The sequence below is a fragment of the Tachysurus vachellii genome, chromosome 4 (assembly GCF_030014155.1).
Source record: "Tachysurus vachellii isolate PV-2020 chromosome 4, HZAU_Pvac_v1, whole genome shotgun sequence".
In the NCBI taxonomy this organism is placed as follows: domain Eukaryota; kingdom Metazoa; phylum Chordata; class Actinopteri; order Siluriformes; family Bagridae; genus Tachysurus; species Tachysurus vachellii.
Window position 1 is genome coordinate 24,507,590 of NC_083463.1, and position 17,475 is coordinate 24,525,064.

At 37.9% G+C, this 17,475-nt stretch overlaps 1 protein-coding gene across 2 annotated transcripts; it reads right to left on the minus strand.

Annotated features, from left to right (window-relative positions):
- Nucleotides 1-6,316: 6,316 nt before the first annotated feature.
- Nucleotides 6,317-17,475, minus strand: nhej1 (nonhomologous end-joining factor 1). 2 transcript variants are annotated; one of them, XM_060868477.1, is made up of 8 exons: nt 17,407-17,475; nt 16,145-16,331; nt 15,804-16,022; nt 15,511-15,649; nt 15,384-15,439; nt 7,793-7,967; nt 7,606-7,688; nt 6,317-6,560 (listed from the first exon to the last, which is right to left on the minus strand). In XM_060868477.1, the coding sequence occupies exons 1-8, from the start codon at nt 17,409-17,411 to the stop codon at nt 6,447-6,449; spliced, it is 978 nt and encodes a 325-aa protein (XP_060724460.1). In that variant the 5' UTR covers nt 17,412-17,475; the 3' UTR covers nt 6,317-6,446. The 2 variants fall into 2 exon arrangements, with proteins under 2 accessions (XP_060724460.1, XP_060724459.1); XM_060868476.1 differs by lacking the exon at nt 17,407-17,475 and adding an exon at nt 16,888-17,028.

Consider the following 17,475-nt stretch of genomic DNA (forward strand, 5'->3'; position numbering starts at 1 on the left):
ATGATCTAGATTTCTTAACTAGGTTTCTTAATAGGAGGCTTAATAATCTCCAACTTGAAGGGTTCATGGACGTGACCTAAAGATAACAAGGAATTAATAATATTGATACTTTTAAAGCCTTGTAGTTGAACTTGTGGCGCTCACTCACTCTCACTCACTCATTTTCTACCGCTTATCCGAACTACCTCGGGTCAAGGGGAACCTGTGCCTATCTCAGGCATCATCGGGCATCAAGGCAGGATACACCCTGGACGGAGTGCCAACCCATCGCAGGGCACAAACACACTCTCATTCACTCACGCAATCACACACTACGGACAATTTTTCCAGAGATGCCAATCAACCTACCGTGCATGTCTTTGGACCGGGGAGGAAACCGGAGTACCCGGAGGAAACCCCCGAGGCACGGGGAGAACATGCAAACTCCACACACACAAGGCGGAGGCGGGAATCGAACCCCCAACCCTGGAGGTGTGAGGCTAACGTGCTAACCACTAAGCCACCGTGCCCCAACCTGTGGAGCTTTATCAAAGAATAGAATATGAGATGTTGTCAGTGGTTGAACATTCACAGTTTTGTTCCTGGTACTTTAAATTTTTTCAGTGAAGAAATTCATAAAGTCCTCACTACTATCTGACTACCTGTGACAGAATGCTCTTTTCAGATATCAGATTTTTTGTTAATCTTGCCACTGTGCTAAATAAGAACCTGGGATTTTTTTGGTTATTTGCCCAGGTGATCAGCCCTAGCAGCTTGTAGAGCCTGTCTATAAACTCCAGGTTAAATTTCCTCCATTTTTACTCGAGGTTATGGGTTGCTTTATTGAGGGCATGATTATGCCTGTTATACCATCGTGCAGGTGTTTTTATCTAACCTTTCTTAATTGTATCGGGGCAACAGTGTCCGTGTGAATGAAGATGGTTTCTATGCTGCAAGTCATTTCATCTAGATCATTTGCATTTACCAGTATAAGACATTGAGGCAGCTCAGGCAGGTTACTTGTGAATCTGACTTTAGTCGTTGGCAAAATAGTTTTACCAGGTAGATAACCTAGTGAGACAGGGCTAATCTTTTTGAATGAATGAATGAATGAATGAGTTTATTTGTACTCAATCAGGTGCAATGCACAGAGAACATTAGTCTAAGAAAGAAGAGATGTCATGTGCCTGGTTATAGCAAAAAAATGCTAATTTCCATCTGAAGTCCCTAGAGAGATGTTACATTTGCAAAAGGTCATGAAATACATACAGTATCATACATGGAAACATTATTTCATTCACATCAATAAAATCACTAAAAACACTCTCCACTTCATAATTTAACAGAAGTTATACAAAAAAATAAATTAAAACGTACTTCACTCACATCATAAAACACTCTCCACTTCATGAATCTAGCTCTCACTCACTCACTCACTCAGAGTCTACATTGTCCATATCACAGTCATTTAGTGCTCACAAGTTTGCTTTGTTAATAGCCAGGCGTGTAAATGTGCTATAGTTTGTACATAAAATAATATCATTTGGAAGAGTGTTCCAAAGGCTTGCTGCTTTATAAAAGAACGAACGTTGACCATAAGTGGTTCTGCATCTTGGAACGCTGCACTCTCCTCTGACTGTCGACCGTGTGGCTCTGTTAAGTCTATCTGAATTTAGTGTGACAAATTTTCTCAAAGGGGGAGCAGCGATATTATGGAAATTTTTAAATAAAGCAGAAATTTGGTTACGTTTAATGAGGTTCTCAAAACATTATATTTACTCAGTACATTACAATGATGGTACTGACAAGGCTTTTTATCATGAATTTTTATTGCCCTTTTATATAATGATTCTAGTAATTTTAACGATGTTTTACACGCCCGAGACCAACTAGACATGCAATACAATAGATGCAGAACAATCATCATTTTCTACATGTAGTGTGTATAGTTTGAGGTAGTGGTCTGTGATATCATCAGTTTGAGGTAGAATATCTAGATCAGCTCCATCTGCTCCATGTCCAAATCCAGTGTGTAATTAATACAATGAGTTGGTCCAGTGATGTTTAATTTTATTTTTAGTTTAATATAAATGCGAGTCCTAAAGCATCATTTGCATCATCTATGTGAATGTAAAATCTCCTACAATCAAAACTTTATCAAAATAGACCAATAGTTCTTAAAGCAAACTTTGTTTTTGTATATCCAAGAGTACAACATTAAGAACAAGCACTTCAAATGATTTAAATCTGAATCCTTTTCTCTGAGTAACATTAAGAAAATTGCAATAATTAGTTGCAGCAACACCACCTCCACGATCAGTCTGAAAGGGCTCGTGCTTATATCGATATCCTGACAGGGTAGATTTATTTAGACTGATAGTCATTTGGTTTAAGGCAGAGTGCATCAATTCAATTCAATTTTCAATTCAATTCAATTTATTTGTATAGCGCTTTTAAAAATTTCCCATTGTCTCAAAGCAGATTTACAGAGGTATGGAAACAGAAGAGAGAGAAAAAGAAATAAATATATAATAAGAATAATAATAAGAAAAAATAAGAATTAAAATAAATAAGTGAATATATACAATTAAAGTTTAAAATTAATTTAAAAAAGATTAACTTAAAATTTAAAATATATCTATCCTTTTCCCTAATAAATCGGAAGGAAAAAAGGAAAAACTCCCTGAGATGATATGAGGAAGAAAAAGAAGACAAGGTTCTCGTCCCAGGCTCAGAAGGGAACCCATCCTCATTTGGGTGACACTTTACAGTAAATAATGTAAATGTAAATAATGTCCTTTTTACAACAGTTTATAATAGTGCAACCGAGGAACTAATGGGAACTAAACCGAGGAACTAAATCATAAACTCTGAGTTCAGTGCAGACCTGATTGCTGATTAAGACCAGACCATACAGCTGACTGACAACATTGGTGCAAAAGAAAGCATGACAGTCTCCATGTGGCTAAATCCACAACAATCCCATGAGACACTGGCTGGCCATGCAGATCAATCTCCGGCAAGGTGACAACTCAATAAGTTCATAGCCAGCGTTAAGGGAAGAATTTATTTTTAGAAAGGGTTCAATTGCTCCTGGTAAAGCAAAGAGTTGCTCTTAGTGATGTAATTCTAAGAAAATTCTCAGAAATGTGGGCGTTTCCCCTTAAAATTAAAGAGAAGATCCTAGTAAACATAAAATTGTTCATAAAGCATCTTAACTCTTAAAAGAGCTCATAAGGTCAAAAAGGTTTAGGAGTAGTGAGGAGGAATTTTAAGAGGCTTAATAGTTTCTGTAGCAGAGGAGGAAATGGCCGAATGGTGAGAAAGGGGAGAAGAAATGCATACAATATTTAATAATGTTAGTGAGTTAATAAAATGCTACAGATTAGATTGTGTAGTGATACGCGAACACCTCCATAATAAAGCCAAAATCCCGAAGCAGCAGAAGTAATCTGATTTGGCGCTATGACATTTCTAAGTTGTGTCGGAGATGTTAACATTTACATTGCATTTGCAACTTACAGATGTTAGCACATCTCTAACATGATCGGGTCACGAATGTAATCCCTACACGATATGGCCTCAAATATCTATACATAAAATCTTAAACATACTTTCAAGGGAATAAGCTGGCCGTTTTGACTCTGAAATTACCTTTTTTTATCATTTGGTTACATACTTCAAATGACATTTTCAAAGTCTGCTTTCACAAAGACCTCAATACAGCTCTAATTATGGTTTTACCTAAAGACAGTAAAGACCACTCTTACAGTTCTAATTATAGACCCATCTCCCTGATAAATGATATAAAAATCTATGCTAAAGTTATTGCCAGATGTCTACAATCAGTGATATATAAATTAATTGACCCAGCTAAATCAAAATATATTATGGGCCATTTGGCTTATCTGATCTGCAACTCTCACTTTCTAATCCCCTTAAAATCATAGGCGTATGGCATACTATCTGGATTTAAAAGAAACTAATCTAAAACTGTTTTGATGCCTCTCAAGTTCTCTATTTCAAATAACATTGATATCAGCACAAGTCAAATACTCATGGAATTGATCTGAGACCCACGTTACCTCTTATTTCCAAAGTTAATTATATGTCAATAATATGTCAATAATAATGAATAAATTTTATTATCTCTGTGTTTTTTGTCCCACACCAGTAAATTAATAGAAAAAGCTATATTCTTTGCTGATAAAATACATTTGGAATTGAAAGTGTCCCAGCATTAAGTGGTCTATACTTCAAAAAAGTAAAATAAAAGATGGAAGGAGTTAATAGTATACTCATTTTAAAGGGTATCACTGGTCTTTTATCCTGCTCTCAGTTACGAAATGGTCTGATACTTGCTCCCACACTCTGTGGAAACAAATAGAAAAAGATTTAATTTCACCAATTCATTTGCAAAATTTCCTGCACAGGAAGTGCACATTATATTATGGACCTATACTTTCCTTTATTCTGCAAATATTCAAAAAGATAGAAGCTTTGCTGTTATTTAAAAATATGTGGCATTCTCATACTCCTATATGACATAATTTGAATTTATTTTCTGGTGGACAACCCTTTGTGCATCCATCTTGGGTTATAAAAGGTATTCTAATGACAAATGACAAAAGGACAGGAATTACTTTTGGATATCTACAGTCAGGGAGATCCTAACTGTTTAGTCTATTACCACTACTTTTACTTTTCAAAAGTATTTTTGTTTGGTTATTTGCTTTCTTTGCTAACTTATGTAACCTCAAACTAACAGGATGTGTAATATTGCAACATAATAAAGAGTAAAATGGCACTGTCATGTGCACAGTTAGCATTGTGGCATAATTGTGGTTCTAAAGAAAAGTTCAAGGATTTGTTAAAATGCAAGGGGGGCACCCTATGGGTCACATGAATGTCACTGTACAAAAAGAGGTGAGAAAATGTTCCTTGTTATTAACCTAAAGCAACGTTATGTTTTGTGTGTATGTCCATAATTTATCTAGCACAGACTACAAATATTTTTATGTCAGACAAATAAATATGTAAACAAATAGAGATTAATGTAAGTGTAAGTGTTTTAAGTGTGATTTTGTCGCTGTACGTTGGAGTTCGCTAGTAGGCATTCCAGCTACTGGTTGCTATAGTAACATGGCTGGCGCAACTTTTGGTGCGCTCTTTGCTATTGCGGTGATCTATCTGTGGAGAAAGTGCAAACTCTGACTAGCTTGGCCAGTTGGATGTAATGCCAAAGGAGAAGTGCTCACTAACACAGATTTGTGAACAATGTTTGAGAGAAACAGGCATTTTGTGTACATAGAAAAAGTGTTGGAGTTCAGCTAATGAAAAATGGAGGCAAAAACAAAGTGTTGCATTTATAATTTTATTCAGTACAGGTAGGCTTCATTTTAGTATAAGCTGCCTGTCTTATCCTAACCAAAATGTCTGACGTTCTCTTTTGTCCAGTTGCTGTAAAAAAAAAAAATAGTAGTAGTTGCATGATAGACTGTGATCAATTTTATAATTATAACAAAGTTAAAGGTTTCAGGCATTCTTTAGTGAGGCTCCCTTACTACAAAAGAAACAAATGCAATCAGGATGTATAGTCTGAATGTATGTAAGTGATTCTAAGATTATGCACAAGCATGATTGACTTGCAAGTATGGTCTGTTGTAATTAAGCTGTTTGTTAAATACCAAGTGCCAGCAGGTTGACATAACATTGAATAGCACAGGTAATTCCATAAATAGCCAAGCTGGACATCAACTGTTTAATGCTATCTATATGGTTTGATTATGGTTCATATTCTTTGTCTTTTGTGTCTTTTAATCTCAACTCAGCTTTGAGGATGAATCTAATAAAAACCTCAATTGAGACACAAATTACAATTTAATCAATCAATTTTTTTTTTAGAAATGAATCCAGACATATGCGTTCTTTAAAATGGAGACCTTTCTGTAACATATTCAAAGATATCCATTTTTCCAAGATTTTAAGCATTTAAAGATTCATAATTGTACTGAAAAGTGTTTCTCTTTTCATTAACCATGATATTTACTTTATCAGCATGTTCTTCCCATGAACACATTCTGGTTTCTGTTGGGTTTTCTGTGTCTGTCCAAAAACCTGTAGGTGGATCAGCTATGCTAACGTGTAACTGTGTGTAAATGGTGACTTGTAATGAACTGGTGTACAGTGTTCACAAGAGATCCTCAAGATCCATCATGACCCCAACCAGGATAAAGCAATTACTTGAACAAATAATTGAATGAATAAGGGGTCTGTTTATGAATATCAATGAGTATATTTACTGTACAGTCTAAGCAAAAACCCAGAGAGGCACAAAGACGATGCACAACAATTTATTCAAATAAATAAAAAAATTTAAAAGTATTTCAGAAAATTTTAAAATTTAATCGTTTCTAGAACTCTAATGTTTATTAACATTTTCTCCTCTCAACTATTGGACCATAATGTCACTGGAAGAGCCCTGTTGCTTTTGTCTTCTTTGGCATATCTGATCTGCCTGCAGGTGTGACTACAGGAGGAACAGCAGAAGCAGCAGAAACGGGTAACGGGAGTCTGACAGTCTGAAATGAAATAGTCACACGAAATTCAGAGATTTCTTTCCTCCAAACATTACAGTTCACATATACAAAAATAAATGGAACAGATTGATTGACCCCCAGTATTTGAGGTATTATTGTATCTGAAACTGATCTCAACAATCGTTTCAACAATGTGTTTCCACCCACAGACTGGTCGGTCACTACAACTCACACCAGCCCATCTGGTATTCATGTCATGATCCAAATCACATTTTCTTCATTCTGAATTTCTTCTGATGTAGATCTGCATCTACATGATTTTTGTTTTACATTGATGCCACATGATTGGCTGATAACACAGATTAGCCTTTAAATCACTGACAGGTGAAGTAAATAACATTGATCATTACAATGGCACATGTAAAGGGCTGGTATATATTAGGCAGCAAGTGAATAGCCAACTCTCATCTGGCAAGAAAAAGAATTGAGCGATGCTGACTAGGGCCAAACAGTGATGGCTAGAAAACTGGGCCAAAACACCTCCACAATGGAAGTATACCATGATTCACTATAGAAAGAAGGCAAGCTGATGGTGGCAGCATGATGCTCTGGGCAATTCTCTGCTGGGAAACCCTGGGTCTTGGCATTCATGTGGATGTTACTTTGGCAGAGCAAGAGAAATGGTATTCTCTAGTGTTAAGTTCTAGGGTAATACAACTTGCCACAATGAAAAAAATTTTCAGGAATGGTTGAGGAGCATGACAAAGGCCTCCATACCTCAGATCACTGTGTCTCATCCATAAAGCGACACCTCATATATTACATAACTTAAAAGATTTATTGCTAACTTGAGGCAGATACAATAGCACACCTACAGAGGTACAGATGTTGGCAGCAAAAAGGGGACAAACAAAATATTAGGAAGGGGGATTGTAATGTTACTGCTGGTCAGTAAAGTTTATTTCATGAAAGTGAATGCTGTATACTTTATTAGGAACCAACACAAAATTCTATATGGAAAACAGACTGAGATATATGAGATAATGTATAGGTAAAGATGATGTGAGGTGCTTAGACTTTATCAAACCTCTTTGGTGTTAGCAGACTGTGTGTCTTCTGCTTGCTGCATTATACGATTAGCATCAGACCGAAAAGAGGCAGGCCTCATACCTGTAATGTTTAAACAAAAATAATTGAGGATGTAGACAATATAAAGGCAGTATGAATGCACCTTGAAACATAGATGTGTCTAGGATGAATTTAAATGCAGTAACCTGTTGGCACACAGCTGGTCTGGTCCTGGTCAGGGATAAAGCTGTCTACTGAAGCAGAGCTGTATTCGGGAGATCGCTTGCGTTTCTGGGTATTTCTCGCATCACGTATAGACACATACAGCTCTTGCAGCTCAGAATCAAATTCCAGACTGTCCTGCAACATCTGTGGAAGTCTCTGAGAATGTGGAAAAATAGGCACATAAATGGAAAACTGGTTAAAAAAAAAAAAAAAAACACCTATGAGAGGCTGTTATAGACAAAATTTAGACACTCAGTGACTCTCATATCATCCCATGAAACTCTCAATCAAATCACTTACACTCATACCTCTTTCATGCACAATTAATTTTCAATTATTCAGTAATTAAGTATCATCAATCCTATTAAATTTCATGGTGTGAAACATACTTCAGGTGCTTCATATTGAACAGAAAACCACCCTAAACAAATACATATCCAAACTGTACATGGATGATTAAGGGTTTTAAGAGGGTTTATCATCTTGGGTTAATGGATCATAGAGGTACCTTTAAGGAGGAAATGACTGACAGCTGAAATGTTTAAACAATCTCTAGAATTAATGAAAAAAAATTACACTTTCATGAAGATTGAAATGGCAATTTGTAGTCTCTTATCAGACATCAACAGTGTTAAAGGAAACTTAGCTATGGCTGTTGTTACAATACAGCAATAACTTGGCTCACAGGAGGAGTGCTCTGTCTAACTAGGGTTGACGTGAAAAGAACTCTATGCAGAGTAAAACCATGGGAGTCTGCTGGACCAGAAAATATTCCTGGCTCCCTGTGCTCAGGGAATGTGCAGAACAGCTAGCAGATGTCTTCTATGACATCTTCAACATTTACCTGATTTTCTTATACGCCAAAAGACAACCACCATCGTTTCCATGCCAAAGAAGTCTAGTGTCCTGCCTCAATGACTATCATCAACACCCATCTTGATAAAGTGCTTCGAAAGGCTTGATGTCATGAAGCACATCAAGACCCAGCTACCACCTTCTAAACCACTCCACAGACGATGCCATTGCCACATTGCCCTCCATCTGTCTCTCACCCACCTAAACAATAAAGTCACATACATATGAATGCTGTTCGTTGACTTCAGTTCAGCATTTATCACAATCATCCCTCGGCACAAGTCTCAGAAGCCCAAAGAGCCTGAACACATACCTCTGCACCTGGATCCTCACTGGGAGACCACAGTCAGTCCAGATCAAGAACCACACCTTAGGGCTGTGTGCTCAGCCCACTGGTGTTCAGTCTATTGAGTCACGACTGTGTAGCAATGCACAGCTCGAACCACACCAAGTTCACTAATGACACAACCTTGATGGGTCTTATAAGCAAGAACAATGCCTCAGTATACAGAGAAGAGATGCAACAGCTAACTGCATGGTGTAGAGCCAACAACCTGACTCTGAACGCTGACAAAACTAGAGATGTCTGTGGACTTCAGGAGAGCACAGAGTGACCATTTTCACTGAACACTGATGAATTCTCCATGGACATTGTCAAGAGCACCAAATTCCTGTGTGTTCATATCTGGTGGAGCAGTTCACATGGTTGCACTAAGTTGCCCACCATGCAATTTGCTTTGTGTTCCCTAGCTCTGTGTTGTTGTTTTTTATGTAGCTGTGTTGTCCTATGTAGCACCATGGTTCTAGAGAAACGTTTTCATTTCACTATGTACTGTTTCAGCTATATATGGTTGAAATGACAAAAAATCTTATTGACTTCATTAGAAACAGATTTTCAGCACCTTCCCCTTATCTTCATCAGTGCCTGAAGTTAAAAAATGCCTAATCTTGGGTTAGGTTATTATACAATGCCGATGTCCATACTAACAATTTTTATCTCTGTATTTTCAATTTCATCCTTGTACGAGACAGGGTTGCTCTCTCGTCATTATTGTTTGGTGTTATAGCCTTTGGTCACTGCCAGACTGCAAGAATCACTGGTATGATTAGTGGAGAATGAAAAAGTTTCTCTGTATGCACGTGATTTGCTTTTATATATCTCTCTAACCCAGTTGAATCCTTGCCCCGTGCCCGCAACATTTTTAATAAGTTTGGAAAGCTTTCAAGCTATAAATCAAACTTATAGAAAAATGTTTTTTTTTCTATCAACAATACTGCCAGGAAGTTTTCTTCAAGTTCTTTCCCATTCAATGTTTCCTATACATTTACCTACCTTGGCATCCAGATAACCAGTATTTTATTTATTTATAAACTTTTCACTGACATCTTTCTTCTTTTACTGAAGTGAATTTAACAGGATTTAAAGTGCTTGGGCCTCACTGCCCTGTACTAACCAAAATTATCTGTTTCAATGCATTCTAGTGTTGACTCTCAACTCATTTTTTGTATACAGTACAAGATAGTGCACTCTCATTTATATCTAATTGTAAATCTGCCAAAATGAGTAAAAGTCTTTTACAGCATATTTTGCAATCTTGTTTTGGAAGGCACTATGAATGCTGATAGTTATATAAAGGTTTTAAAGGTTTTATAAAGGTTTGGTTTCATCGTTCCACGGACATAAGAATCCTTTACAGCCAAAACTACATTTTTTTTAAACTGTACATTTGTTTAGCAACATGTGCTGTGATTAAATTGTGGGGAAAAATTAATGTTTCCTTGATATTAACGGGTGAGGACAGTAAAAGTATGGCCAGAGGGGGCCATTTCTTCTCTACAGCAACAGTTTCAGGATACTGACTGGAACATGTTTGCCTTACAGGCCACACTGGACTCTCACACAGACGTGGACATTTACACATCATCTGTTTTGGACCATATTAACATGTGCATTGACAATGTCACTCCAGTCAAACACGTGGAATGCTTTCCTAATCAAAAGCCGTGGATGAACTCTGAACTCAGTCTCCTGTTGAAAGCAAGAGATGCTGCCTTTAAATCTGGCAGTGCAGAGGACTACAACAGAGCCAGGGCCAACCTGAAAAGAGGCATCAGAAAAGCAAAACTCATTCAAACTCCACATATAAGAGCACTTCCACAACTCTGACCCCAGATGTATGTGGAAAGGCATCCAGACCATCTGGATTTTTTGACCAAAGCACAGGACATTTCACCTCAACCACAGACCCTTCTACAGCTTACAGCCCACTTTCACTCTCAACAATGGATGTCTATTCAGTGTTTATCAGAGTGGATGCATGCAAGGCAGCTGGCCCGGATGGCATACCAGGACGTGTTCTCAGAGCATGCGCTGGACAACTGGCACAGGTTTTTACTGACATCTTCAACCTGTCACTGGCCCAAGACACAGTTCCTACATGCCTGAAGACCACAACCATCATACCTGTGCCTAAGCACTCAGCTGCTGAATGCCTGAATGACTTTCGCCCAGTTGCACTCACCCCCATTGCTATGAAATGCTTTGAGAAACTGGTCACTATCACCTCACTGCTGGCCTACCACCTACACTGGACCCACACCAGTTTGCCTATCGCCTGAACAGGTCAACAGAGGATGCAGTTTCCACAGCTCTTCATTCAGCTCTCACCCACCTGAATAAAAGCAACACCTACATCAGAATGCTGTTCATGGACTTTAGCTCTGCGTTCAATACAGTCCTCCCCACTGTACTGATCACTAAGCTCAGTGACCTGGGTATCTGCACCTCCACCTGCAGATGGATTCTGGACTTTCTCACCAACAGACCTCAATCTGTTAGGTTGGGAAACCAGGTATCCTCAACCCTCATTCTGAACACTGGCATCCCGCAGGGCTGTGTCCTGAGCCCACTACTCTACTCCCTGTTCACCCACGATGTTCATGTGCTCCTCTGTATAACTCCAGCATCTTCATCAAGTATGCAGAGGACACCACCGTGGTCAGCCAGATCGACAACAACGATGAATCGGCTTACAGGGAAGAGATCCGAGATCTGTCAGCATGGTGTGCCAACAACAACCTGACCCTCAACGCCTCAAAGACCAAAGAGCTCATTGTGGACTTTCGGAAATCCAACAGCAGGAGACATCTACCAGTCAACGTCAATGGAACTGAGGTAGAGCGAGTCTCCAGCTTTAAGTTCCTGGGAGTTCACATCTCTGAGGATCTGTCCTGGCAGCAGAACACTTCAGCTCTGGTTAAAAAAGCACAACAACGCCTGTAACGCCTGAAATCTCATCTCATCGGGGATTTTAACGAGTTTCTACCGCTGCAACATCAAAAGCATCCTGACCAACTCAATCACCGTATGGTACGAAGGCTCCACTGTGTGTGAACGAAACTTTTGCACGACTGCTACATTTTGCACTTCTGGTAGATGCCAAACTGCATTTGGTTGCTGTGTACTTGTACAATGCAATGACAAAGTTGTATCTATCTATCTATCTATCTATCTATCTATCTTCAATTTTTTTTTAAATGTACCTTTATAAACATACATATATTTGGTTGCCATATATAACCCAGGATACATTTTTTAACCAAGTGATGGCTGAGAGACAGAAAGATTGACATAATTAATTATTTAGCCAACTAACATTAGTGTCAAGTATCTATTTAACTTTACGTTTGGACCACAAATACGATTTGAAGTTTTACTCTAACTAAAAGCTGCAACATGAATAGAAACACATATAAGCAAGCATACATTTAGGTCCATATGTATGTGGACTCAGGCACATGTTTTTTCAGGTATTTAAAAAAACAGAGCCATATTTATATAATGGAGAAAGTGGACACACTCAGGTTTAATTTGAAGGTATTTACATGGTTTGATGAATGGTTTAGGAATTACAGCTTGAGAATCGCCACCCCACTTCAAGGGACTAAAAGTAATTGGACATTTGAATCAAAAGCTGTTTCATAAACAGGTGTGGGCTAATAATTCATTATTTCTTCATTAATTAAGCAAGGAAAAGGTCTGGAGTTGATTCTCAGTGTGGTATTTGCATTTGGAACCTATTGCTGTGAACTTACATCATGTGATCAAAGTTGCTCTCCATGCAAGTCAAACAGGCCATCAAACAAATTTATCAGAGATAGCAGAAACATCCGCAGAGGCCAAAGCATCTGTTTGATTTAGTCTAATGAAAAAATAATGCACTTGTGAGCTCAGCAACATAAAAAGGCCTGGATGTCCACGGAAGACAACAGTGGTAGATGATCGCAGGATCCTCTACATGGTAAAGAAAAACCCATTTACAACATCCAGCCAAGTCTACAATTAGGGGAAGACTTCATGTGAGCAAATATAGACGGTTCACCACAAGGTGCAAACCATTCATAATCCTCAAGAATAGAAAGGCCAGATTAGACTTTGCCATAAAACATTTTAAAAAGTCAGATCAGTTCTGAAAAAAACATTATTTAGACAGATGAAACTAAGATCAACCTTTACCAGAATGACAAAGAAAAAGTATGGAGAAGGTTTGGAACAGCTCATCTGTAAAACATGGTGGAAGCAGTGTGATGGCATGGACATGTATGGCTTCCAGTGGCACTGGGCCACTCTTGTTTACTGATGATGTGACAGAAAAATGCTGGCAAAGTATCATAAAGGAGGAAACCCGGTCTTTTGTAATGTCTATGGGTTGCAGACTTCAGGCAGTCATTGCCTGCAATGGTTGTAGTTCCTACGATTTGTACTATATTTTTGTTCAACCCCTTAAATAAAAGCTGAAAGTCTGCACTTCAAATGAATCTTGATTGTTTAATTTTATTTTTATTCTGTTGGCATACAGAGCCAAAAATACGAAAATTGCACCCACGTCCAAATATATATGGACCTAACTGTATACGCTGTATGTGATATACACATACAAAGATTCCCATCATATCTGCTATAACAGCTGAATGATTTCACAATAAATTCTTTTTTAACCTGGGCCCTTTGTTATACAATCAAACCATCAATCTATTTATACAAACCCGATTCCAAAAAAGTTGGGACACTGAACAAATTGTGAATAAAAATGGAATGCAATAATTTACAAATCTCATAAACTTATATTTTATTCACAGTAGAATATAGATAACATATTAAATGTTGAAAGTGAGACGTTTTAAAATGTCATGCCAAATATTGGCTCATTTTGGATTTAATGAGAGCTACACGTTCCAGAAAAGTTGGACAGGTAGCAATAAGAGGCGAGAAAAGTTAAATGTACATATAAGGAACAGCTGGAGGACCAATTTGCAACTTATTGTGTCAATTGGCAACATGATTGGGTATAAAAAGAGCCTCTCAGAGTGACAGTGTCTCTGACAGAAAAATAGTTTAAGCAATATCAGAAAGGAGTTTCTCAGAGAAAAATTGCAAAGAGTTTGAAGTTATCATCATCTACAGTGCATAATATCATCCAAAGATTAAGAGAATATGGAACAATCTCTGTGTGTAAGGGTCAAGGCCGGAAAAACATACTGGATGCCCGTGATCTTCAGGCCCTTAGATGGCACTGCATCACATACAGGTATGCTACTGTAATGGAAATCACAACAGCTCAGGAATACTTCCAGAAAACATTGCCGGTGAACACAATCCACCGTGCCATTCGCCGTTGCTGGTTAAAACTCTATAGGTCAAAAAAGAAGCCATATCTAAACATGATCCAGAAGTGCAGGTGTTTTCTCTGGGCCAAGGCTCATTTAAAATGGACTGTGGCAAAGTGGAAAACTGTTCTGTGGTCAGACGAATCAAAATTTTAAGTTCTTTTTGGAAAACTGGGATGCCATGTCATCCGGACTAAAGAGGACAAGGACAACCCAAGTTGTTATCAGCGCTCAGTTCAGAAGCCTGCATCTCTGATGGTATGGGGTTGCATGAGTGGGCGTGGCATGGGCAGCTTACACATCTGGAAAGGCACCATCAATGCTGAAAGGTATATCCAAGTTCTAGAACAACATATGCTCCCATCAGGACGTTGTCTCTTTCAGGGAAGACCTTGCATTTTTGAACATGACAATGCCAGACCAAATACTGCATCAATTACAACATCATGGCTGCGTAGAAGAAGGATCCGGGTACTGAAATGGCCAGCCTGCAGTCCAAATCTTTCACCCATAGAAAACATTTGGCGCATCATAAAGAGGAAGATGCGACAAAGTTGAGCAACTAGAAGCCTGTATTAGACAATAATGGGACAACATTCCTATTCCTAAACTTGAACAACTTGTCTCCTCAGTCCCCAGACGTTTGCAGACTGTTATAAAAAGAAGAGGGGATGCCACACAGTGGTAAACATGGCCTTGTCCCAACTTTTTTGAGATGTGTTGATGCCATGAAATTTAAAATCAACTTATTTTTCCATTAAAATGATACATTTTCTCAGTTTAAACATTTGATAGGTCATCTATGATGTATTCTGAATAAAAAATTGAAATTTAAAACTTCCACATCATTGCATTGTTTTTATTCACAATTTGTGCAGTGTCCCAATTTTTTTTTAATCGGGTTTGTATGCAACTAATGTAATTTATTCATAGATCTAAGTCTGAATTGGGAAAATTCTTATTGCACAGTATGTTCAGAGAGCACACATGTACTTTACACATGTGTAATGAATGAATGAATGTATTTGAAAGTGCGAAGGTGAGTCTCACCTGGATGAAGTTCTTTCTGTATATCTCTTCATCAAATGGCTCAGTCTGAAGCCTACCTGTAAATGATGCATCATTAAATTAACCATATGGACTCATGTGGAAGAACTTTTGTATATAGATTATGCACCTCTACTAAGCACTGCTCCATTCTCTTTGTAGTCTTGTATCTCAGCGTCTTTCTTGAGCAACAAAGAAGTTAGTTCTCCAACATGCCTATGCAGCACTTGAGTCATAGACAACAAGGGACTCACTAGCTCTCTGGAAACCTTTTTTACATGACACAAAAATACACAAGATTACAAACATACATTACAACCTTTCTTCATATATTACACCTTACATTACACTGTTGATTTCTGCCAGATCATTAGGTGTTTGTCACAACATTTAGTGCTTACATATACACTGTATAAATCATACCAATGCTACTGAGGCAGGGCTGCAGTGGAATTCCCAGTAGAATGGTACATCTCCCATCTCACTCTTGAGTTTCACTGTTAGATGGCCCTCATGATGCACGAGACGGAACTGTATAGATGTGTTCTGTTCAGAAGATTGTCTGGAGAAACAAGGCCAAGCCACTGAGCGCAGGTGAGCAAAAAATGCATGTACTGGAGCCCTTAGACGTTTATTTAGAACCTGAGAGGAACACATGAGATTTAAACAAGATTTTACAATTTTTTGCTGAGTATTTAGTACTGTCTGTGATATCTATCTACAGTCCATGTTAACCTTGTGGTGAAAGTGTGAAAATTCCTTACCTGAGCACGGCTTTTGATGTCGTTTCTGCTCATCTCTTCCTCCCAAACGCTGCTCAGGTCACTCAGCAGCAATCGATATTCTGTGTCACCAAACCAGGCTTTGGCCAACAACTTGGAACCCCCGACATTCACATGCACCCATGGCAAAGTGGACAACGCTCCCTCAGCATGGCCTGTATTCTCCATACTGACACAATATACAACCACAGTTGTTTGTAATTTACAACAGACAATAAATGTTAAAAACAGAAGCGCCAACTAATTGTTGAGTTCGATTCAAGCCATTGGAATTATACAAAGTTTAAAGGCAACAACAACAAGAATTATAATAATTTATATATTTTTATATCCATCACACCATCTGATATTGTATTGAATCTGGAACTGAAGCTATACAATGTTGGGTAACATCTTATTGAGTCATGCTTTCCTCATGAAGTCAGGAGCATGTATACTTCGTGTAGATCTCAGTTCTCACACTGGTTCAAAAGGCTGTAGATGGATTCTTTAAAGACTGAATATTTTAGGACCGAAGAACAGAATATAATAATGGATATAAGACTTATAAGACTTCAAATAGCTAAATCCAAAAATAAACACAAAACAAACCCATTAACATACGTGCTGCATCACACAATGAAGATATATTATGGGCTACATAAGGTCTAGGTTATAGTCATAGGTAAAAGCAACCAGCCTTTACCTTTATACAGTATGTAAACATGTTGAGGTTATTAACCCACTTGTGTCCCTGAACCCCAGGACAACTTTTGGACACTTCGTGATAACAGAAAGGAAAGTGAAGTCTCCACTCGTCCCTACACAAGCAAAGCGACTTAACGCTCTCTAATAGGAAAAAATGTTTTTTTCTCTTGAATACTATAGATGTAGAAATGATTATTATTATTATTAAAATGAACCTGCTTTTATTCATTTACTATATAAATGGAGAGATTATTTCGACAAACTCGGCTAAATTAACTCCATTTGTGTTCTACAAAAGTAAAGCCCGAGTTAATATGACAACATAAAAAATACTAATAAATAAATAATTATAATAAAACTGCTTAGCCGCATCACAGTTGTTTTTTTTGGGTTTTTTTTTTTTTGCTGTATATTCGCTAAATGGAATGGAGATGTACAGAATGGGCAAATATGCAGTTTACTACTCTGTAGGAAGTTTAAAAGATAATTCTCCTATAAAGCTCTTTATGTGGGTCAGAATCTGGCCATAACTCAGTCACAACTAATATGAGACCTACCTCATCAACAAGACTGGGAAAAACTTCTGTTGTTTAAATGGCGGTTGGCAAACCAACTGTAAGGTGCGT

Excerpts from the sequence above, each read along its gene's own strand:
- nhej1 (XM_060868477.1), bottom strand. Across the intron at positions 15,440-15,510 it reads TGGAGCAGTGCTTAGTAGAG|GTAGGCTTCAGACTGAGCCA; the intron begins GTGCATAATCTA and ends CATCATTTACAG. Across the intron at positions 7,689-7,792 it reads GACCAGCTGTGTGCCAACAG|GTATGAGGCCTGCCTCTTTT; the intron begins GTTACTGCATTT and ends TAAACATTACAG.